We start from the raw sequence: 27,041 nt of genomic DNA, 5'->3' as shown, positions 1-27,041 counted from the left end.
ATCGGAATTCCGGATAATCCGAATTCCGGATAATCCGAATTCCGGATAATCCGAATTCCGAATTCCGGATAATCCGAATTCCGGATAATCGGAATTCCGGATAATCCGAATTCCGGATAATCCGAATTCCGGATAATCCGAATTCCGGATAATCGGAATTCCGGATAATCCGAATTCCGGATAATCCGAATTCCGGATAATCCGAATTCCGGATAATCCGAATTCCGGATAATCCGAATTCCGGATAATCCGAATTCCGGATAATCGGAATTCCGGATAATCGGAATTCCGGATAATCCGAATTCCGGATAATCCGAATTCCGGATAATCGGAATTCCGGATAATCCGAATTCCGGATAATCCGAATTCCGGATGATCCGAATTCCGGATAATCCGAATTCCGGATAATCCGAATTCCGGATAATCGGAATTCCGGATAATCGGAATTCCGGATAATCCGAATTCCGGATAATCCGAATTCCGGATAATCCGAATTCCGGATAATCCGAATTCCGGATAATCCGAATACCGGATAATCCGAATTCCGGATAATCCGAATTCCGGATAATCCGAATTCCGGATAATCCCAATTCCGGATAATCCGAATTCCGGATAATCGGAATTCCGGATAATCCGAATTCCGGATAATCGGAATTCCGGATAATCCGAATTCCGGATAATCCGAATTCCGGATAATCCGAATTCCGGATAATCCGAATTCCGGATAATCCGAATTCCGGATAATCCGAATTCCGGATAATCCGAATTCCGGATAATCGGAATACCGGATAATCGGAATTCCGGATAATCGGAATTCCGGATAATCGAAATTCCGGATAATCGGAATTCCGGATAATCGGAATTCCGGATAATCGGAATTCCGGATAATCGGAATTCCGGATAATCGGAATTCCGGATAATCCGAATTCCGGATAATCCAAATTCCGGATAATCCGAATTCCGGATAATCCGAATTCCGGATAATCCGAATTCCGGATAATCCGAATTCCGAATAATCCGAATTCCGGATAATTCGAATTCCGGATAATCGGAATTCCGGATAATCGGAATTCCGGATAATCGGAATTCCGGATAATCCGAATTCCGGATAATCGGAATTCCGGATAATCGGAATTCCGGATAATCGGAATTCCGGATAATCGGAATTCCGGATAATCGGAATTCCGGATAATCCGAATTCCGGATAATCCGAATTCCGGATAATCCGAATTCCGGATAATCCGAATTCCGGATAATCCGAATTCCGGATAATCGGAATTCCGGATAATCGGAATTCCGGATAATCGGAATTCCGGATAATTTTTTTTTTATTGTTTGAACAGCATCAGAACTCCTATATGTTGTATAACCGAATAAAGTGTGTGTTAAAATCCGGAGTGTTGTATTGTTCATATTTAACATTTAACATAATATATATATATATATATATATATATATATATATATATATATATATATATATATAAAGCGAGAGGTTTTTCTTCAGATGGTGAAATAATATGATAAAAATTGTTTCTTGGGCATCCATCCAATAATTAAAAAAACAGTTTTAATGCAAAATGTTTTAATTAAGAGAACATACGTTTCGGGTCCAGATTTGACCCATCTTCAGTGCATACAAATAAATTTAAAAAAAATATAACACAAAGAACAACACAAAAATGCAACGAAAAAATAAGTATGAAATAAAAAATTGAAAAAACACCAAGTTATGAAAATTTTTGAAAATTGTAAAAACTAAAATAAATAATATGTTTTATTGTAAAAAAGCTTATTCCAAAAACACATCTTGTTAGTTTGGAGACAGAGTTACGTGTGTAACTCACACACACACGTAACTCTGTCTCCAAACTAACAAGATGTGTTTTTGGAATAAGCTGTTTTACAATAAAACATATTATTTATTTTAGTTTTTACAATTTTCAAAAATTTTCATAACTTGATGTTTTTTCAATTTTTTATTTCATACTTATTTTTTCGTTGCATTTTTGTGTTGTTCTTTGTGTTATATATTTTTTTTTAAATTTATTTGTATGCACTGAAGATGGGTCAAATCTGGACCTGAAACGTATGTTCTCTTAATTAAAACATTTTGCATTAAAACTGTTTTTTTAATTATTGGATGGATGCCCAAGAAACAATTTTTATCATATATATATATATATATATATATATATACCCGGCAAACTTGAAACGGGCAGGTGGCAAAAAGATTTAAAGCCTTATTATAGTTTTAAAGGTATTTTACAAAATAATAACATTTTTAACTAATGCTTAAAAACTACCAACGGAAGAAAATACTTTTATTATGGATTCTCAAAGATTACCGTTTATCTCCCCCATTTCAAAGATTACCGTTTTCAAATCAATCTTGTAGCTGGCTATAAATCTTTTTTCCTGTACTTTCAAATATTGTTGTTAAACAATGCTTAACTTTACTGATTTTTGACAAATCGGTGGTTGGCCTTTTTAACCCCGGACCATCATATATTACTATCTATTCTGCGATAAATTCTGGGAAATTATAACTGGAAAAGATTACCGTTTTCAAATCAAGCTTGTAGCTGGCTATAAATCTTTTTTCCTCTACTTTCAAATATTGTTGTTAAACAATGCTTAACTTTACTGATTTTTGACAAATCGGTGGTTGGCTTTTTTAACCCCGGACCTTCATATATTACTATCTATTCTGCGATAAATTCTGGAAAATTATAACTGGAAAAATGTTATTCGACAAAAGGTCCATTTGATCGATACCAAGTTTAGGTTCTGAATTTAAATAACATAAATAAAAAATAATATAACAACCTAGAAAATGTTTTATAAATACCAATGAGCATATAATTATACAAATAAGATCTTTCAGAGCACCGTGTTTGAGAAAAATATGCCAAAAATGCATTTTCATATTAACATATCGAAAAAGTTTATATTTTGAGTCTCTAGTAACACTTGGGGCCCGTTTACTAACGTTTTTGTATATAAATAAAACTACAAACAAAACTACTTACTACAAATTTATCACAAATAAATAATATTCGCGTAAAACATCCTATTAAACGTAATTGAACATCATCTGTCAAAAGCGTTTGACATTTCACGAAATTGCCACCGTCCATTGTTCTATTTAAATTACGCTTCTACAAAAATTTTCAAATTATAAATGTAAAGTTTCTACGCGGATTTGAAATAATTTCTCACCTTTTGGACATTCTCTGGATTGGCACGAATTTTTCAAGACTAAGACTCGCCAAATCGATTCAGCCGTTTTCGAGTTTTATTCGGACATTTGAAAGAGAGCTCCATTTTTATATATAAGATATTAGGGTGGTCCTTAATATGGACATTTTGGAATTTCCTTGCTCCCAAGGTCTCAAATGAATCCAAATTGATAAAAAACAATTCTCTGAAAGTTTTAGCTCTTAATATTAACTTTTAGATAATGCGCAATTCAAACAAATTTCGTATGGAAATAGCATGAAAAAAATTTTGAAAATTAAAAAAAAAATATTTTAGGTATAACTTAGTGACAAATTTGGAATAAAACTCATTCATTTGTTTGCTAAATTATATCTAAAAACATATTTTAAATTTTTGAAATTTTTTTCATGCTATCCCCATACAAAACTTTGATTGAACTGCGCACTATCTAAGAGACAATATTAAGAGCTAAAACTTTGAGAGAATTGTTTTTTATCAATTTGGAACCATTTGAGCCCTTCCAAGCAAGGAAATTCGAAAATGTCCATATTAAGGACCACCCTAATATATATATATATGTATATATATATATATATATGTGTATGTGTATTAATTTTTTAAAATTTAATTTTCCAGATGCTAGTGCACAACATCAGCACCTACCCTTCCTCAAGCGTAATGTCCAAGATGATACCCTTCGGAAAAGAGACTTTCGTCCAGATCGTGCCCAGCTACATATTTTCCAGCCCAGAAGTCCGAGATTTTCCAGCAGATGATAGAAAATGTCTGTTCAGCGATGAAAATCATTTAATATGGTTCAATAGTTACGTTCGAAAGAATTGTTACACGGAATGCGCCATGCGGAGGTACAAGAAGATCTGCAAGTGCATTCCCTTCTATTTTTCGAGTGTGGCTTCAACGCAAAGTTGCAGGATTATTAATGCTACGTGTGTTATGAAATATAAAAGTTAGTAGAAAAATATAAGGAAATAAATATTTGGTTGTTAATAATACTAAACATCAGCACATAAACCATGCCAATTGTCAACTGATACAGTTGGTCGTATCTTCAAAATCATTATCAACAAAGTCTCCAATGCAATAATAGAATTTGAAGTAGTGGTTAAGTCCAAAAATCAAACCATACTTAATAAAATTCAATGTAATAATATTTATTAACAAGTCCTTCTCTTCATCAGCAAATTTCAAATATTCTCATCTCACGTCTTTGCATAACTGATTTTAAATTCTTTACATTTTGATCAAAATATTTCGAATTTGTTACAGATTTGGTGTGGACCAGGAAGGGAAAGGACATGAACGAGAAATTATTTGGCGAATGCAATTGTCCTGCAGAATGTGAGGAATGCCTTTTCAAAGGAAGAACCACAAACGGCGATTTGAACGCGACCATGTTCACCCTTGATCCTTTCTAGTAAGTAGAATGATTTTATAAAAAAATATTTTTGAAAAAAAATCAATAATTACATTAAACTTGCGTACTAACCTAGATACAAAAATATTATTTATAAATAAAAAAGAAGCTTGATCCAAGTAAATAGAATTGTTTTATAGTCTTGCTTTGAACTAGGCATTTCATAATAGGTTCAATGGGAATCTTTAATATTTCATTGATTAATTTGTTTATAAAAATCACAGTAATTTCTAGACACAAGAATGGGATTGAGTAATGTTAAAATTAGCGCAAAATTCACATATACTATATATAATGACTTTTGATCTTTTGATTCAAATCAGTTTCTTGTATCAATCCAATAATAAATGTACTAGTTTATGATAACAATATACATCGAGCTAGTGATAATAATTTGGACTCAAATGGCAAAACGAGCATATTTAATATTGTTTTTTAATTCATAGTAGAAATGTTCGAAGAAATGACGATTTTCTTGTTCTTCATATTTTAATAAATAAAAAAGAAGCTTGATCCAAGTAAATAGGATTTTATATAATAGACTTGCTATGAACTATGCATTTCATAATAGGTTCACTTGGAATCTATAATATTACAACAATTATTTTTTGTAAAAATAATCACAATAATTTTTAGATACAAGAATGGAATTAAGTAACTTTAAAAAAATCGCAGAAGTCACAAATGACATATAATACTATAAGCATAGAACTTTGATCCGATATTCAAATTAATTTTTTGTATCTAGTATATAGCAATCTAGGTGAAAATTATCTCTCTGTTAGTATATAGCAAATGTACTAGTTTATCACAACATATACATTGAACTAATGATAATAATTTGGACTCAAATGGCAAAATAAACATAGCTTAAGCTATTTTTATTTTTGTTATTCATAGTAGAAATGTTCGAAGAGATGACGATTTTCTTGTGCTTCATGTTTTCTACGGAAAACAAGGGTGTCGAGTTTGGAGGAGAGTTATGCTTTCAACTTGGATCGATTTGATCAGTAAGTAAACATATTTTTTTCTAGAACATATTAAATAACAATGATTTAAAAAAACGATTCATAGATAGATCAGTCACAACAGCCGTAACTATAAATTTTTAGTGTAATTATAACGAGTTATTGCTATTTTTTTTAAATTTGTATTATGCATTGTTTCACTTCTTACTTTATCTTCAACATAGACTATCCAAAAATATTGAAATCTATACAGTAAATCTATTGGTCATAAAGCAATTTTGATGTAAGATTACATAAAGGCGTTTGCATTTTCCACTTCATTAAAATTAATTGGTGACTAACATAATTAACCAACCACACTTTGGTCTGTTGTTGGGTAGATGACGAAATCATGAATTTTTGCCAAATGGCCAAAACGTAGAACGTTCTGTATTCATACAACTACGTAATGTATTGTAATCCCAGGTACCAAAAGTCCCGAATTTTGTATCTAAATTCAAATTTTGTTTTATTTTTCCAGCATCTTCTTACTTCATCTTCAACATTAACTATCCAGTTATATTAAAGTATATCCAATAAATCTCTTGGTCGTAAGAAAATTTGGATGCAAAATTACATATAGGTGTATAAAAAAATATTAGCATTTTTCTTTTTATTAAAATTAATTGGTGACTGACATAATTAACCAACCACACCTTTGGTCTGCTGTTGGGTAGCTGACGAAATCATGAATTTCGCCAAAAATGGCCAAAATGTAGAACGTCCTGTATTCATACAACTACGTAATGTATTACAATTCCAGGTACCAAAAGTCCCGAATTTTGTATCTAAATTCAAATTTTGTTTTATTTTTCCAGCATCTGTAGGCGGAATAATCGGCTTATGTCTGGGTTCGAGCGTCCTGAGCATAATAGAAATATTTTACTACGCTCTGCATTTCGTAAATAAAACAGTGGAAAAGGTAGCGACGAAAACATTAAAAAACAAAGTACGGGATGTTCAGACCAAGGATACACTATTGAGCGAAACTTACAAGAAAAAGAACAGACTGTTGTCATATCATAACTAGAAAAAGAATAAAATCTCTTACATTGTTTATACGAAATTTCAAAAGCTCTTGACAACGCTTGAACACGTCGAATACGTATTCTTTACATGGTACGATAAACGTAAATTTAAAACTTAAAATAATTAAAACCCTTGATTTATTCATTAAATTATTGTAATGCACTCGAAAAAAATATAATAATATCATTATTTCATACAAATAATCCCATAAACATTAACATAAATTTTATTTTTATCCTGAACTTGAATAGTTTAAAATGAATCAGGTACTCTAAATTGACTAGGTATTTAATCATAAATAATTTCTTCTGATTAGAATTATTCAACAATGAAAATAAATCGACTAAAATCTATCGTACCGCTTTTTAACATGTGCTATTATTTGATTATTATATTACATGTAACTATAATCTTACAATATGCTCTACACTGCACCTATGTAAATCATATATCTTATTATTATTTTTCTCAAAGCAATTATATAAAATGATAATAAGGATCTATAAAGCTCTTTCAGGTGATAGTATTACAGTTGGGCTCTAACTGAAGTACTAACACTTTACAATTGAGTTTAAACTAGCAATTTTTAATTATTTAACATTAATTATTATATACATTTTACATAATCATTCCAGCATACTAAAAAATAGAATCACATATAAATCACGCGCACGACTCTAAATTAAGTTATTGTCAATCTTCTTAAAATTATTTTACATTAAACATTACATTTACATCTATTGATTACTTATGTACAAATAAATAAAAAAAGATTTTATTTTATCGTTGGCAGATTTCATTCCCAAAATTTTAATTATTAAAAAAGCGTAATTTTAATTATTGTATCGAAGCGCTAATTTTTTTAAAGTGCAGTTCTACGTCATGTGCAAATCGCCTTTCAAAATCCTCGTGAAAGTTTTCTTGAATTGCTGATTTGCCAAAGCGTAGCAGAATGGATTCATAGGACTATTGGCGTAGCATAGAAAGTAGGTGAACATGAATAAATGTTCGTTTGTGCAAGGAGGATCAGCACAAAAGCCTTCTACTAATGCTAATATATGGTAAGGAGTCCAACAAGCGACGAACGCTCCTAAAATAAAAGATATTGTCCTAAACGCCTTCCTGGCACGGTTTTCAGACTTAGATTTTTGTCTTCCCAAACCGTTTTTATCAGAGTTTTTCTTTCCTTTTAATCGTTTACCAATTGACTTCATTAAGGCTCGTTTACTGCTACCTGATGTGCTATCATTGTCTTTTCTAGATGATCTCTTGTCACTTTTCGTCAAACTTACATCGTCAGTCTGAACTAATGCATCGACTGTAGCAGGATTGACTATTGATATCACTGGTTTGGAAGAAGCATCTGGTTGAACACTGACTAATGTGTTGCAAACTTGTTTACCTACACTTTCTTTGTGCTTACCTAATTTTGAAGCTGCTCTCACCAAAGTGGCTTGTCGAAGACTTGGATTAGCCGATGACGAACTATTGTGATCAGCTCCTAGATCAGATGAGGTCCCGCTGGCGGACGATGACACTGCCATAGAGCTTTCATCTCCACAATTTCCATCTCCGGGATCCTTATTATTAAGCACATCATAAGTGATGTTATTACCACCTTGAGACTTAACGACTAGAGTTTTTGGGCGTTCATATCGTTGTGGTGTACTGTCAACAGCTGCTGCGCTACCTTGAAACTCTTCAGGCGGCGGAAGAATCGTGAAAGACAAAGGAGCAGATGTGGTGTTACTTACAATATCAGGAGGCTTGATATCTTTAGGTGATATAACTGGTTCGACAGATTTACCATCACCATCAGACGGCCTCCCACTTATGATATAATCAGATGGATCCATTGACCTCGAAGACGGTTCGGTAGTAGTAGTTCCTAAAGCATCAGTACTCGGTGTTGTTGGTGTTATTTCTGGTTTATTTGTGCTCAATTTATATCCATTCAAACAATTATTATTCGGCGCTGATGTAGCCGTGCTTCGTTTATTATTTCCAGGATTTGTTGCAGAACTATCTTCATCCGATTCAAACGCTGGACTACTTGATCTCTCCGACTTTTCTCCTTCTTGTAAATGCGTCATTTGTTGAGATGCTTTACCTTCTTCTGTAGTTTTAGTTAATGAAACTTGTTTTACAACCGTTTTAATAGTACCATACTGTTTTTCGTCATTTTTAATAGTAGTCTCATTCGTTTTAGATAAAACCGGTGTGGAAGAATTTGCTTTACTTTGATTTCCTAAAGAATTCTTTTTAGCTATCCCTATACCAGCTGCTCTTCCAGCCATTCCAGACATGGCACCAGCACTTAAAGCCACCATAGACTGCATTTTTCGTTGTTTTGCTTCACTTTTCTTTTGCATATCATAAGCTGTTTTATAAATTCCGCCATACAAAATAAAAAGAACTACCAGAGTAGTCCAATAGTAGCCGATGATTAAAGCCGTATTAAAAACAGGATCTTTCAAAAACTGAACAGCACATTGTCCTGGTAGAAGATCGCGATATCCGACAAAATGTTCCCATCCAAAAATACAAATAAAAAACAGCAACGCAGGTATTATCCAAGTTATTGTCACCATCCATATGACGCGATTTTTCGTCCGCCAACTGCGATATTTTGCTGCAATTTTAACGGAGCAAAAACGATCGATGGTAATTAAAAGTACGGTGTATTGAGAGACTAAGCAGACTGTGTAGTCGACAGAGAGCCAAAGGTCACATAGTAAAGGTCCGAGGTCCCAAGACCCGACCAGTACGTAAACTGTATAGAAGGGCATTGATACCGTGCCTGAAAACAGGGCCAAAGTCAGCGGATGAAATAGACACAGAAAATGAAGTAAAAATGATAATGGTGGTTGATGGTAAGATAATGATGACACTGAATGATGGGGATTGAGTTTGCCTTGCTGTCTTCTAATGAAATCTTATAACACGTTAACAATCCCAGATTATTTTATTTGCAATATATTATGGTAATTTTTTATTCTATAATGTTATTTTTATGTAAAACCCTGGATATTTCGATTCTGCCACTCCTAAATAGTAATATGTAGATTATACGAATCCACAAAATATGGTTAAGCAATGAATCTCAAGAGCAATTCTTAATATTTGTTCACTGATATCAAGTCTACTACACAGTAGCCTTTTAAAAGTTATCATATATCTTCACAATTATTAAATGTCTAATATAAGACAGACTCTAATTTATATTGTCAAACCCGAAGGTAGTGTAGAATATTACACAATGATTAATATTAGATATGCTATGAAATAAATATATAGAACGTTTAGTAATTATTGATATTTTACTTTTGATGAAGCTGAAAAATTTTGATAAATATACGTCAAGAATATTATAACCGAGCTTTATGATAATACCATTTTTCCAAAGTCTGCATATGATATGATGCACAAATTATTATCTTCAACTCGAATTTCTTTATAATAGTTTAATTTAAATTTCAATGAAAATGATCATGATAATGAAAATGAAGATGATAAATTGATGAATTTACTCACCGATCAGCATATCGGTCGCGGCCAGGGAAGCAATGAAGTAGTTGCTGGGTTGCCTTATAGTTCTATCCACAATAAAAGCTAGAAGCACCAATATATTTCCGCCTACGGTCAGCACAATGCAAATAGCCAAACAAATCGCTATTAGAATAGTTTGCCATAGTTCAAACGGAGGCAAAACCGGCCCAGGAACCGTTTCGAAGTCCGAAGAGGTCAGGATCGTAGTTGAATTTATTCCACCTATTAAATCACCTGGAATAAGAGACATAAAAAACCATACATATAATTAGGATTACATCACCATGAATTCATTAGTATGTTAATATGTAATATTATTTAATTTACCTGTAAAATTTCCTAAATATGTATTATTACCCACAGCCCAGTCTAGACTACCCCAAGTATAATTATCTCCGGAATATTGTCTAAAAGATTGTAAATTCGCAAGAAAACTTCGACATTCGGCCGACAGACGTTGGTGGACGCCGGCGCAGACATGATGCCGTTGTTTCTTTAACTTCCTGAAAAAAAATTTAATTTATAAATATATATAACTAAAATTCGTATAAATTTATCTGAAAGGATTACTGAAGTATATAAATAAATAACATTGAACGTCTAAGCCGAACCTTGAACTGTTGCGCGATCGTGCAACCCGTCACGCGGCGGTCGCCGTTTTGAGAAAATCCATTTCTCATCGCACGCTATATACGAAATATCGATATTTTCACAATAGATACGTGAATTGGGCACTAATTTCTTGGCTTAACAAAAGCCTTTGCTATGAATTTAAAGTAAAAACGACGAAAACAGATCGAAGTTTGTCATGAATAAGAAATAGATCTCGAGACGCTGTTGGGAAGTTGATGACATCGATGGAATTAGAAGTTTGAAAAATGAAGGAAAATGGAACAGATCGCCAACTCAAGCTGGATGAATATTTTTATAGTGAAATATAATTAGAAATAATTTACTTTGATGGATATGCTTCTGAATCTAAATAAACTCAATGATGGATAAGCTGGATGAATAGTAATAAAAATGACAAAGGCTCGAAAACGCTTTGATAATTTACACCTTTACCTCATACAAATAGCAAATGCAGCATGATCGTTTAAGCGACATTATAAATTATAATTTTTATATACAGTTTTTATTGCTAGTTTATTTGTACGACCATGAATTTCAATATTTTGCAACAATATGTGTCATATTTTATTTAGTCAACCAGAATTTCTTCAATTTTATTTCTTCAAAACTAATGATGATGTTGAAATTCAATCGATGTTCTAATATGCTATTTATGTAAAAAAATTATTCAAGTGTAGACATAGTTGTATGTCAAAATCATCATATTTTATTTAGTCAACCAGGATTTCTTCAAAACTAATGATGATGTTGAAATTCAATGGTTCTAATAAATATGCTATTCATGTAAAAAAATTATTGAAGTTTAAGCATGGTTTTGTGTCAAAATTTATAATCTTATAAAAAAATTGCAAGTTTTTAAGCTCTATAAAATTAAGAATGATATATTTTATCATACAAATAGATAATTTAAAAAATATCTTACAAAACATAAATGACTATGAATTCATATTTCTGGAACATAATTCTAGAAACAGCAATATTTTAGAGATAAATTAGAAATTTTTAGGGCAGTACCACATGCTAACATAATTTTAATGATAATTAATTAATTACAGAATTGTTATTAATTAACAAAATAATTAAAAGTTTATAAAATCCAGTAACTAAACTAGATTTATTATATAAAATAATTTTTATTATTCTTAGTAACATAATTAACAAGCCGCAAGTTTTAATGATGATCATAAATCATTCTAGAAATTGCGACTGCGTTAATTTAAAACTGCAATCTCAAATTTAAAAATTCATCAACTACGTCTCATTTTTCTCAACTAATATATATATATATATATATATATATATATATATATTACAAGAAAGTACCTACATTACGTGAAAATTCCTATATCTCCCAACCAATATGCGTCGAAGCAATCCAAATATCTTCCGAATAATAACATGAAAATCCATTATTAAATATTCACGAAAAGAACCTACAAATATCGGTGTGTAAAAAAAATTCGTATGTGTATATTATCGGAAAGGGTAGTATCGTATTCTAGATAACACCCTCAGAACTCAATGGAATCCATTGGGGTTGATTTGCAAGGGAATCAAATATTCGAGGTATTTTGCCCTGTGAATCACGTACTGTATTGTAAGTATGATCAAATTTTTATTTGTTTTAATATTATATATCTGAATTTATCTTTAATATATCTGAAGGTTAGTATAGGTGAAATTATTTATATGAAATACTATGTAAGATAGTTACCCAAAATAAACCCTTTTAAAATGTTGTGCAAAATTTCTGCAGCATATTTCTGTCTTTATTTAAATCCGAGCATAAATTTATTTATATAAATATCCCCAAAATATAGTAATATTTTTAATTTTAGTTAATTTATTATTTATCATAGCATTTCAAAATGCGTGAAAGTTTGTTTTCTAATTTATTTCTAAATGGTAAGATGATTTTACCATATTTTTTTTTTAGTTATAAATGCAAGGTACCAAATTCGTTACCAGCGTCTGGGAGTCTGATACCAAGCAAAAGTGATAAATATTTTGCAATTAAAAATAGAGATCTAGAACCTAATTTTAAATAAATTTTATTACTGGAATATCACAAATAAAAACAACAACCATTTGTGTTGCCTTCTACAATAACTATTGATAGTCCTAACTACAATTGATTAGGACAATTATTTGCCCAATAAAAATACTATCACACCTTTCTTGCAAATTTTACCATAAAAATCTTTCTCCCTAAATCTTTAGTATTAGAAACAAAAATCGTTTGATCCTGACAATAGATGCAACACAGGGATAAGCAATCCTCAGCATTTTATAAATCGTCCTAGCCAATCGCCTTGTATACAACCTTTAGCGGGTGTAAAGCTACCCTTTGAAATACAATCTAGAAGCATCTGTCCCAAAATCCTGAATGGCTGTTCTGATATGGACAGCCGTTTTATTATAACAGGAATTGCCAAGGAGATGGACGAGGGATTTGGATGAATAATCTATAACTTTTGGTAAGAACGAGTGGTAAGATAAAAAATTTATAGTTAGATAAAACAAGTGGGAAACAACATGTTTCACATGCTTTCACACATTCAGCAAGGTTCTAAAATAAAATTGATATATACAGTATCAAATTCAAATAAATAGAATAAATTCTGTTGATATTATATTATATACTATTATGATTGTCATTTTTATCATGGTAAAAGCATACTTCTAACTTGTTTTTTTAAAATAACAAAATATTAAAAAGCAAAACTTTTTTCAGAACAAACAAATTATAATCATCAATAATCTGCTAAAAAAGGCACTACGCATGACAAAGATTACAGATTAATATTTAAAACCAAACAAATATATAGAATATTTATATTGCAAAATACTGCATGCAAAAATTACAGATTAATATTTGAAACCAAATAAATGTATAGAATATTTACATTACAAAATGCTGCTTTATATAAACTAGAAAATAAGACATTAAAGTCTTGATTAACAAAAATAAATTGTAACAAAAAAAAAAAAAAAAAATATAAACTAGAAATTTTTTATGCTCATCAGTAAAAATTATAGATGCAATTTATTGTCAAAAACAACTTCTAAGAGAATGAAGTAAGTATTCTGGTAAACAAGCCATATTTGCTACCAAGATTTCAGAGTTCTATTTGAGAACAAAAAATGCAAAACAAACATATAGAGATATACAAACATTAGTTAAAAATAATCATGATTCATCTGAAATTTGGTTAGTTATGCAAAAAATATAAAAATTTAGATGAATATGTTTCCAAAGGGGTCAATATTTTTTAAGGGTCTAAAACAATTTGTTAACAAGCTTATTTCAGCTGTAAAGTTCCAGGGTCTACAAAAAATAATCGAGGTTTGCGATATATTTATAAATTAATACTAAACTATTAGAGATTCATGCTTTCCATTAAAATATTTATTTATTGCTTACTTTATTTTGTTACTATAAATTAATTTAATAAATGACCAACTTAACACTGTTTTTAATTTCAGTTTGTAATACTAATATTGAGTACAGTTAGAAAATTACAAAGAAACTGTAACAAGTGAGAAGTCTATCGTAAACCGAAAAACAATACCAAGAGGCAAGGCAAAGAAGTCTGGGAAAATATGGTCTAAATTGTTACAAATAATTTTGTCAAAGACATCGCCAATTACCAAGCCTAAAGAAACTGATTACAAGCAGACTATTTTCATCAGGTTAGGTAATAACAAGTAATCGATTCCCTTGAGCTCCAGTGCTATTTTTGCAAAACCACGAGACGTCCTTAACTTTTCCGCGCGATTCGCACTGAATGCTCAAAAGCAAAGCCAACCATATTACCTCGAAGATAAGCAACGACATTACTACACATAAATATGGTACAAATTCATGCTGATTTGTGTAAATCGAATATGTTCCGTACTTTGTATACATGTCCCCGACATCGGTTTGTTGCGTAATGTATTCACGAAAGGAACATGGAAATGCGATTGAATTATCTGCGCGCATCCATATATTTCGGCACAAAGTCGTCGGGTCTATTTTGATCCCGGAATAAGGGTAATAATGTACAAATCCTTATACATTCGAACCTGTTGTTACGTAAACGTAAATATTCGGTAATAGAGATGAGGACAAAAGTCACAAGAGTCATTTTCAGGTTTATTTATTGTTATGGAGATAAGCTCTATTGGCAGAGTTTGCGAAATTGTAGTTGATCATGCAAAATCATTCAAATTTCTCTCTCTCTCTCTCTCTCTCTCTATATATATATATATATATATATATATATTATACGTAATTAAAAGAAGATTCGATGAGGGGCTGTTTTTGCAATTGAATAACGACTAAGTCATAAACAAACGTTTTGACAATACGGCCCGAACGAAACAAACACGTGGATCCTTAATAGCGTGTCAAAATTTCTTAAAAATTGCAAGATCCCATCGCTTTTTAAATTTCCCATAAAATTTGAACACATGCTAAATACTGCTTCAGGAAAAAATGTGACATTTCTATCTTGAACTCCGAACAGTAAATACATAGTTTCGACAACTTGTTAAGTTATCATGTATATTTGTGTGTTTTACCATCTGTGATGTTAAAATATATATATTTTATCAATGTGCACATACTCATACCATGGATTAATAATGTTTTCATATGTTATATTAGGATACAAAATTGTAAGTGTTTTATTATTATTATTATCATTATTGATTTTCTTTGAAATTTCTCACATATCATTTATTTAGTTTTAATTTTTATAGTTAAATTGATTGCCACTGAATGAAGGCTAAGATGCTAGCCGAATTTTAAATAAATTCATTTTTAAAAAACTCTCATACTATTTTTATTGATGTAACGCCCGACTTTATAACTCAAATTAAATATATTATATCAATATCAAATTCAAGACTATTTAAATATTTATATATATATATATATATATATATATATATATATATATTATAAGGACTATGGTGAAATTTCGTCAGTAATATATGCCATTGTTTTTTAGAATTAAATTATTTTTTTAAAAAATTTATAATATTATATATTTATTTTTTTAGATGTTAGAATGATTAGGATTATTAAAAATCACTTCTTTAATCTATTACAAAAACTGAATATTCATACACCTTATCATTTCCTAGAAAAGAGTATTTCCCCTGTCTTTGATCTTTTGATGAACCATATATAATATATGCATCTCTGAAAGAATAATATTCCTACTTTATATTCAAATAAAACTTCGCATCTGAAAGAATAGAATAATAATGGGTATCTCTGCGATAGATTTTTTTAACTAAATGCGAGCAGTTTTAAGCAGATATAATATTGAATTATTCAGGTTTTATTTAGTTAGCTTTTTAATATTCATGAATTCGAAGTTGGAATATGAAAACTTCGTCAGCTTTTTCAGAGAAATTATTTTGCTCGTGTAGTACTTTACATTTGCCACTCTAGGAGAAAAAGTAGGGTAATTTGTTTTTCAAATAGGGAATCGTGATGGTATGTTCTTATTGTATATAATGGTAATTTGAATGATAATATTCTTGAATTTTTTATCGAATAATTGTCTATAAACTGACTTCTTACTACTATGTGCATAAATATCCTTTAATCTTCTATTCTGATGCAAATGTTTGTATTAAATCACTATAGAGACTTCTTGAAAATACGTTAATTTCGCGAAAAGCGATCTGTTTACACAAAAGGTAAACGGCACTTCACTTGTTTACGAGACATCTTCATTATGTTTAAGTAAATAGCAGTCTTAGGCAAAGGCGCTGCAAAGGAATTGCAAAAGCTAAGGAATACATTTGTTTTCACAGAAAACTAATTGTGCAATTAGAAAAAACAGTTGTGCAAGAGTTGAACTATGTAGTTGTTTGGAAAACAATGAACTGGTAGAAATTTTATCAACTAGACGACTATTGGGTTGCCTTCTTGTAGAACACCAAGTTCTCCTTGGTGTGTATATAATACAAAAATTGCAGCAATGCCCTGAAGAATATTTTGGTCTTGGAAACATATTTCGTTCTATACTTATAGATTAAGTTCTGATTTTTCTTCTGTCCAATTAATATCAAAGGTTTAGTTCTCGCATTTGCATTACAATAACGAATAAAAGGGACGATTACGTCGTAAAATAGTCTTAAAAGGTCGCGTGCCAGTTATCGACTTGGCTCCAATGTATGCGTTTAGGTATTTTAGCCTGAAAAGGTCAAGGTTTAACATACAAGGGCGTTCCTGTGAAAGGATTGACACTTCAACTAATTTATAAAAGTATCCAGACGACCGTAGAAATAATAACTTGTTAGACGTAAGTGGCATTTTGCCTTAAGGCTACAGAAAATTGCATTAATAGACACAGTTTCAAATTAGCAATGCATTTTTTTACAAAATGTAAAAGTGTATTAACCATATTGGTTCTCATGTTTCATGATTATCTCTAGAGTGTATTTATTAAGATCAAAATTAATTAACGAGATTTAGTCAGCAGAAGAATCGATTCAAAAGATGCTTGATTAACAAAGTTAAATTTTCAGTCTGAAATCAAAACGAAAATAATTAAAAAAGAAAACTCATTAACGAGCAAAGATAGTCACCAAAAATCTATACACCTCTCGTTATAGAAAAGTTAATTTCCTGTTAATTAAAACTCCGCATACAGGCATTATTAAAAATACACAAGATACGAAATTCAGAGAATGTTTAAGAAAGTTGATTTTGTAGTTTTGAATGGAATATTAAAGTAAAGATCGTTTGTACTGAATTATTTTGTTGATGCCAAAAATTGTTTAAATATAAAGTAATGTTATCTAGATATTAGTTTTGGAAATAATTTCCAGAATAATGAAATATTTCAGTTTTGCATGCTCGACTGGACATTGCAAGGAAAATCTATCGAGTGCAAAAAGACAACGAATTATTCACTCGTGTTTTACAAGATATTAAATATTTTCATGGATAACTCTGTAAAATTAACTTGAAGATTCTATTACTTATTCGATTATACAGATATATTAGAAAATCCAAAAATAGAGTCAACATTTTGCTGATTACACGATTTTTTAGTTATTCGTGATACAGCCATAATGTATTCTTACCTATAATTTTCATTGAATGTATAATTTGTTAGTACGTGTTTATTTTGAAAATCATTTTTTCAATTTTTAAATAATTGAAAGATGCAATCATGTATTTGTTTAAATTTATTTAAACATTCAGTTTGTGAAGAGGGAGGCATCCTATATAGCAGAAACCGAGTATTCCAAAAAATATTTAAATTTTTTTTTAAAAAAAAAGACTATATACAATATATGTAAATAAAAAATGTGATTATAAAATATTTGAACGTACAAGGTTCCGCACTTAAGTTAATGAACAGAAAATTGAGTGTAAGCATGAAATGTAACTTTGATATTTTTATAAAGGTTTACTTTATTCTAGTTAATTTATTATACAAATATATATATATATATATATATATATATATGTGTGTGTGTTTGTGTATAACATTACATTACATAACGCTGCTAATTTATTTCTGATCATCGAACCATTTTAAATTGGGAACGCGTTGTGATTCATAATATGAGAATTAATTAAAACGACATCGACACGAAATTTCCATAAGGTGTTATAAAGAACAATAATCCATATTTTCATAATGTACCTTTAGAGGATTCTGCCTAAATTAATATTTAGACGACACGTTTTATGTTTTTCGCACATGCTAAATCCTTGTTAATATTATAAAACCACGCGCGGATGTCTACTTAGAGAACGGACACTATGTGTAAATTTAATTAAAAAATATTTTTGTAATGGAACATATATTTGTTAGTTTATATACTAAATATTTATCATATGTGCTGTAAATAAAAAAAGTGTAACACAATTAAGAAATAGGTTTACATAGTAGATGATTGTCAAAAACTAGACGTAGTAGACGTAGCCATTTTCATAATAAGAAGTGGCCAGACAGATTATATTTTTTGCCCTACAAACACTTGACGGTTACTTCAATCTATCCTCTTCTTAATCTCAGTTTTTATTTAATCTCCATTAAACTAGACAATTTCTAATTCCTCCAAAGATCTTCAAACAGACAAGATTTCATCGAGTCAAAGTGACAATGACGGATGACGAACGAACGCACAATAATAGTGTTTGCTGAATCGTTCATTTCCTTCAAAGTGAATTCACGTTACAAGTAATAAATTCCCGAGATGCTGAAGTGGTACCTACAAGAAGCCAATGAATTTTCTTCCTTATCTCACGAATATATATGCAAAATGGTGAATTCTCATTATATGATAATGATTTTCAAATGCGCCGACTGGGAGATGGTAGATTGAGAGAGGAAACAAATCTCGTAATCAGATTAATAAGATTTGTATAGTGTCAGGTTTAGAGAAATAGAAAGAAGACTTGGCATTGTCATTATCATATGACAACTTTCATAAACGATCAGATTATCAAAACAGATTTACACATTTTTACAAAATCTATTTTTAATAAACATCCAGACCACTACTAGTAAGAAAACAACAAGAAACCAAAATGTATCGTGCTCTCCACCGCATTCCAGAAGTTTTTCTCAAGCGCTGAAGAAGGGGAGTAATGTGGCAATTCAGCTTTGACAAGGAATCATTAAAAATATCTTATTATGACGTTACTACTTTTATGTTTTTATATATGCCAAACGAGTTTTTATCTAATTAATGAATTTCGACAAGTTTGAGTGAATCATCATAAAATATAAACATATATTATTTTCAAATATCTATTATAAATTTTTTATTAGTATTAGTTGATCATAAAAACTTCTCAATATAATTCTCAATAAGTCTCAGTGTTTCAATATAGAAGTTATTACAAAAGAAGATTTTTCTATCCCCCATTGTTAGTAATATTTTGCTATTTAAAATTTATCATCTATTCTGAGAAAGAATAGCTATTAATTATACACAACACCAAAAATAACTGAAAATACAATCGTACCTACTAAGAATATAAGAAAAAATAATCTCAAAGAGCAGAAGTGAAAGCGATCGCGAATGAATTTTTCATAGGCGCTTCGCTCGGTAATTCCCGCACAGGGCACGCTAAATAAAAGGAGCCCCCCTCAATAAATAATGTGCGCACTTTTTTCTTAAAGGGCGCCCCATTCGGTGTGAGCGAACGAACTGATTTGATTTAGATTTCGGCTTTGTGGAGATAGGACATGATTTTGAATTTTGGGGGAAGGAATTATTTTTGGGAACTGAAATCAGCACCTTGGGGATGAGAATAAATTTTATTCAGGATATTTTCCATATTAGATATTAGAAATTATCCCTACTAATCATTAGGTGAACAAGTTTATAACTACTATGAAAACGAAATAGAAAATATTATTAATGTATTTAATTTGCTGCATATGTTTAGTTAGCTTTCGGTGCTACCAAATAGCAAATATTCCCCATTATAGGCCATCGATAATACTAACAGAATCTGTTTGTATAACGTCGAACATTTCGATTGCATGTTTTATGGACCGTCTGACATTCTTCTTGATGGACGGCCGTGAAGAGTTGCTCATTTATCATTTGGTCTTTCCAATAGTCTCAAGTATCCCTTGACGATAGTCCCATCTCAATCCAGAAAAAGAAATAACACGACGAAAGAGTAGATAAAATATAATATATAAAACTAATATTGCACTTATTTGTAAATGTTATTAAAATATATTTATTTACTTACAGGGTATTTAAATATACTTAGACATCTATAGAATCCGCACTCGTAAAATCTGTTCTCTAATTACAATTCCTCTCAAACAAAACATTTAAATACACGTAAACATTACGATAACGACAAAACAAGATAATCGCGCTTTCTCCCCAGCATTTAGCATCCTACCGAATTCATAACAAAAAGCTACTTTAATTAAACTCCTCTTAAAAACAATTAGATAATTGTGAACGCCACACAAAAACACTTTTATTATCAAACCATCCATTCCTACTATTAATTCCTCCTGATGCGGAAAAAAACTTTTTCCAACTTTTGTTTGCCTTCAGTAAAAGTTTGATGGGAATATAACTATTGGAGTCGACCCTTTGGCAAGCTCTTAATGACCCTTTGATTTTAGTAATTAGATGATGGATAAATGACCGAAATTCTGGAAAAGTTACTAAGAAGAAACTAAGAATGAAAAGTTAGAAAATCATTTCGGAAAGTTTGCTGTTATGGCTGTAATCAGTTTATGATGAGGTGACGTAGGAGTTCTTTGAAATAAATAGACATGTGAAATATATAATAATCGTTTTATCCTATATTTTTGTATGGCAATATTTTTCATAAGAGACATAATTTTTCGTAAATACCGATAATATATTTATATAAGAAAATGATTATTTGCATTTTTCCTCTTTATGCTTGCACGTCAGTTCGTGAATTTTAAACACAGATCAGCAATGCAAACAAATCTCCTCCTTCAACAGATTTGTAATATGAATCTGAGAGCGTGTGCATCGGTTATATAATCCTTTATTGACTTTTTTTCTTTCATGTCGGTTTCCTATATCATGCGAAAGATTGGATTTTATATTTCGATTTGACGGATAGATAGATAGATTGAAACGCTCCAGGATCAAATGATTTTCCCATCGACTTTGAATAAAAATTGATACGTTTCTCATATTACAGAAAAACGAAAATATCTTGTAATCATACGATCACAAGAAGGATAAATTTTTAATATAAATATAGTAATCTGGCTTATCAAATTAACTATTCAGATTGCAAATGAATTTACATAGGTGAAACTAGCTAAAAGTCAATAAAAAACAAAGCTCACACTATATCTAAGAATATTACAACAGATTTTTTTAACCCGAACATACTACATTTTGAAATTATCCAAATATTTTGTTCAAAGATTTTTTATAACTATTTATAACGAGATTTTTTTTTGTTACAATTTATTTTTGTTAATCAAAACTTTAATGTCATATCGAGAATGAGATAAATTAAAGAAATGACCTCAATTTGTTGTGCGAATCAAATATCTAACAACTTGCCTTTACGCAGAGTCAAATTTGTCGAATTTCCTCATATAATCTGTTGACATAAAATATAACGAAAATAATGATTACGGATTACATTATGTTTGTGGCTTAACTTAATGAGATTTGATTTAATTTAAGTACTCTCGTCGACACGAAATTGGAATGTGTAATTACAGTTAACTCAAAAGATCTCATTTAATCAAATTTACAAGCTTGTGAAGCGTCTATTTCATTTTATATCACTTGCACGTACCACGAAACAGCAATAAAACGATATTGGAATATGAAAGATTTTCGATGATGTGGTTTGGAGTGATTTGAAATTAATTTGGAAAGTAATTATATATATTAATTTAGTAAGTGCAAGAATAAATTGATAAAATAAAGCTAAATAGAGTCCCGAGTAATTAAACGTGACAGACATTCTTAAACTAGATTAACTGATACCTAACCAATCTATTGTAGAACAATGCTAAGTACAAGACTCCTAACCGAATATTTAGGATTAAGCTCATTAAAAATGTAAAATCTTCGCTTTTAGTAGGCTAAATCTGAACTTATCCTTTATCTCCTAAAATTACCAGAATTCCTTTCCCCCGAGGCAGATAGTGCAACCAATTCCGCAAAATATCGATCGGCAAAGGTAAAATGACAAATAGGTCACGGCTGCACTAGAGTTCTTATAAGCCTGAAGAAACGTCCTTCAACGAATTCTATTTGTGGTAACATTTTTTTATTTGTTTTTCTATTTCTGCAACCCGATATGCGGGCTCGGCGTCGGATTCAGTCAACAGGTCGCGGAAAAATTTGCATTTTGCATTCGTATTGTCACAGAGAAAAGTGGAGCAGGAACGAAAAACTGACAAAAAAGTTATTGATGGTGAATGAAAGAATTTCAATAGGTATTGGCAATTGGATATAATGTTTTTTGAAAAAATAACTGTACAACTTTGATATACAATGCATCTACAAAATATGTTACACAAAAAGTCAAATTAAATAATAAATAGAACAATTTTTCCTTGAATCGTATTCAAAGTTCACCTTTAATTTTCAAAACCAATTAGCACCCATTATCAGATAAGTCTAAAGTCTAAAGCATTGCACAAGAAAATGCAATTAGTATAAAAGGTCATTTTGAATAATTGAGAATAATTGCGTTATTCAGAGCATTCAGAATTTCTTTGCAATGTTTGTGTTTCGAATTTTCACCCATCTAAGGTAATAATTTGTTTTTGATGAATTTCATAAAATTCATATAAATGACATCAAGGTAACGTTTCATTCAATTTGACGTGAATAGCAAGCTAATTGATGCAACCCATGATTTTGCGATTCAAGGAAGACATTTATTAATTTGCATTTGTGTGTTCCATCCTAACTCTGCGGGAAATATGTCTGATTATCATAAAAATAATTTATGTCATGTCTGTCTACAAGCAAGCGTTGTTTATTACACTTGGCATAATATATGTAGTATCAAAATTTTCCTTGCATTAGTGCAATGGTCCCTTACCCTTGACTGTTGTTCGATATTGATATCAATATCAATAACAAAACCGATAAAATTATAGTCTTGTGTTTGGTGTAATAGCAAACGAATGTATAGGAAATATGAGAAGTGCGGTGTTTGCGTGACGCAGTTAACTTAGGAATCAATCAATCAATCAGTGATCAATCATTCAGTTAGACCTCTACACAATCGTATTCATTGTATAGTTGCACATAGAAATGGTAGTACCTTCTCAGGTTAAATTAATATTGATTATGTACCGGTGAGGATATGAACAGATTTTAATGTAACAATAAACAAAAATGTATGCTGGACGAGTTCCGCGCACAACCTGTACGGCGCGCTGCATTTAACCTGCACCTCCGCGTCATTTCAGGTTGAGCGACATTTAGGGAAACCAGTTGTTTAAGGGACATATTGTGAACATTATTTTCATATCGAACATCTAAAGTTTTTATTCATAGTGCATGTTACCATTTTATAAAACGATAATCACATGAAAAGCATACTCAGCTTGACCATGAACTTTTTTCAGCTAGATTTCATGCTTGGAAATCGGCCATTCATCGTATGCTTAAAGTCATAAATTTCATGTACGTGATGAATTTCATACTCGTGATGAAAATGCTTAGAATATATATCTATAAAATACATATCGAAGCACAATTTTGTTATTTTTCTGAATAAACTGTTAAATTCAAAACTATACCATGACATCCATTTCAAAATTTATTTTTGCTGAAATTATGAATATATGAATAGCGAATTCATGCGCTTTGAAAACTCAGATTACATCCATACATGTGACATAAAACTGAATGCGACTTTGGCGTGTGCTTTATCAATTCTATGATATCCACATATCGTTTCATAAATGCTAAAATATTAATAAGTGTATATAATACTTATTGTATACAATGTGGCCAAAAGGTTCGTAAAACAAGAGCTAGGGAGAAAAATTATTAAAGAACGTATTATTCATTGTAGCTACAACTTGGTACAAAAATAATAATAGTAAAAAATTCATGGTATAAAATAATATTCAGTTCAATCTAGAAAAAGTACGTGTACATTTATTAAAATATAGTATAGTATTAATTAAATCTTACACATTTTATTTTCACAAGCCCTCAGATTCTCATTGTAATGGTGTTGACAAAAATAAGTGTCACGAAATTATTCAGCCTTCTCGAACCCACACATGATTACAAATGCTTTCAGCGTGAAAATATGTATAAATAATCAGTATTATTGTAATAAAAACTTATTTTAGGACGTTTCTCATATAGCGTTTTGTATTTATTCTGTTTTTCTTCGGTTAGTTGCGTGATGCTAATGTAACACTTACATACTTAGAAAAATTAGGATTAGGAAAAAAGTGTATAAATTGTTCATCGTGTCAATTATAATATATATATATATATATATATATATATAAATATATTAAAGTTAAATTCTACGTTCTAAACATCTATTTTCAGATTGTAATATTTTCCTATTTTTAAACTCAAATATTTACCAACTAAAATATCGTATTTATTTTCAGCAAATGAAAATTCTAGAAACGTCTTTATTTTCAGCAAGTCTTTCGAAACAACAAACTAGGAGTCGTCTTTCTCCAAAAGCGGAATTGAATCGGAAACGAAATCATTTGGTGAAGAGTGATTAGGAGAAATAATTGCCGAACAGGTAATCCTGAAACTGATTGGACGAGAAAATCAAGAAAAGATCCTATATTCTTCATGGTCTTTGATAGAAAATCCATACTAATGCTACAGAAATTGTAGTTCTTCCCAAAGCAGAGACTATTGGGAAAATAGGTGAAATGGAATCTTATCATCTTACTAATAGAAAAATGCTGAATTTGCTTTTATTAAATTTCAAGCTTTAAAGTTTTTAAATGTAAGAAACAACTTACAGTAATATGATTTATTACATATGCTACATTTTTGCCTTAAAAAGAGCACGTATTCTTCCTGCTATAAGTAGCAGAAAAACATTATCTCCTAACCCATATGTAAGTACAGAAAAGGATGAATAAATAACATATGTAAATAGCATTCTCTACGAATGATACCGTGAAATATTACTCTGGAAATTTTCTTGTTCTGACAAGCAATCTACATGAAACTAAGAAAATAAAAATAAAATTGCTTGAATAAAAAAAAAGAATATAATATTGCTATTATATAGGAGAGCTAAAGTCTTGTTGTAACATGATGGACCTACACACTTCTGTATATTACATTGTCCTGCGGGACAGTAGATATATAATGGACGATGTCCATTCGAGACAAAAAATATTTTAATACCGTACAAGATTATATTAAAAACGCCTGATTCTACTTACCCTTGTTACAATAAGATCCTGCCCCCCTTATATAACAATTTACCAAAGATATTTATAAATATGAATGGTAACATGCAATAGCACATCATTTTAATATATCTTCCCAATTAGTTTAATAATTCATAATAATATATTAATAAAACAATCCTAATAACATAATTAATTACCAAAACCACTAATTGATATAATTCCCACAAAAGTATCATCATATGCGAATTATTGCTCTATGAAAGCAATTCGATTCATATATCCGATCACTCGCACAATACCGGAATTAATATATAGGATTCAATCAGAAAATTAACACGAGATTACAATCCTACATAATCATATCGTAGTTCAAGCACACGAATTCGGAATATCAATCAAGCAACAATATTCCATCAGCATTTAGCCTGTGCGCCATTTGGCACACCGAGGCCAAAATGCCAGAGGTGATATCGCATACGATTCCACGATATTAAACGGCGCCTAATGAATATCCTGTCCAACACTGCAACATGTGCTAAATTTCAACTAATAGTTTCCAATGTGTGGGGAAAGGATTCATATTTAATAAGATACCCTGCCAATTAAATTAAATGAATAATACCACAGTACGTTCATTTGGAATCAGAAAAGTGGATGAATGTTTAATGTTTATATAAATTCAAAATCATGGTCAGTTTTCAAAATCTTTGACAAAACGAACAGAAGATTTTCTATTTTTGAAGTGATTTAAAATCTTCTAAATATGTCGACTTTAAGAAGTCCTCCTAAAAAATTCGTTAGTGTGTTGGCAAGATTAGTAGTTACTTACTTGATAATTTTCTATTAAAAAAATTGAGCTTTATTAAAATAAAACCGTAATAAACATACAAAATTCTCTTTTTCTTTTCAATGATGGCATGGACTCCCGTAAAAAATATTTTGTTTATTATGGACATATATATAAAAATAAGTCGGGTTTTCCTTCCTGATGATATAACTCCAGAACGCACAAACTGATTACGTGACAATTTGGCATTTGTTGGAAAGGTCTCGGTCCCCGCAATTTATAGCTAAGAAATTAGTGGTGCATGGCATCGTGCCTTAATAAAAATTGCTGGAACTGCACGCACCGTAATTAAAAATTTGAGTAATGACATTAGTGAGAATTATCAGAATTATGCTTGGTTAATTCAACGAGCAATTCTTGCCGCAAAGAATAATGATGTACATGCACTAAATTTCACCATTCAATCAAAAATTGCTGGCAATTTGGTGACATACCAATGATTCC

The 27,041-nt window shown here is 30.6% G+C and overlaps 1 protein-coding gene across 1 annotated transcript in view; it reads right to left on the bottom strand.

Annotated features, from left to right (window-relative positions):
- Positions 1-7,567: 7,567 nt before the first annotated feature.
- The window catches only part of LOC113383373 (muscarinic acetylcholine receptor gar-2), a 103,335-nt gene continuing 83,861 nt past the window's right edge, over positions 7,568-27,041 (bottom strand). The window contains exons 4-7 of the mRNA XM_026621644.1: positions 10,599-10,744; positions 10,227-10,475; positions 8,596-9,492; positions 7,568-8,193 (exon numbers count right to left, since the gene is read on the bottom strand). Of these exons, the coding sequence (XP_026477429.1) occupies positions 7,568-8,193; positions 8,596-9,492; positions 10,227-10,475; positions 10,599-10,744 (1,918 nt within the window). The remainder of the gene's footprint in view (positions 8,194-8,595; positions 9,493-10,226; positions 10,476-10,598; positions 10,745-27,041) is intronic.

This window comes from Ctenocephalides felis, unplaced genomic scaffold (assembly GCF_003426905.1).
Source record: "Ctenocephalides felis isolate EL2017-DRISC unplaced genomic scaffold, ASM342690v1 CF-g0.4_SCAFFOLD_03570, whole genome shotgun sequence".
NCBI classification, from domain to species: domain Eukaryota; kingdom Metazoa; phylum Arthropoda; class Insecta; order Siphonaptera; family Pulicidae; genus Ctenocephalides; species Ctenocephalides felis.
This window is presented reverse-complemented; position numbering and strand designations above follow the sequence as displayed.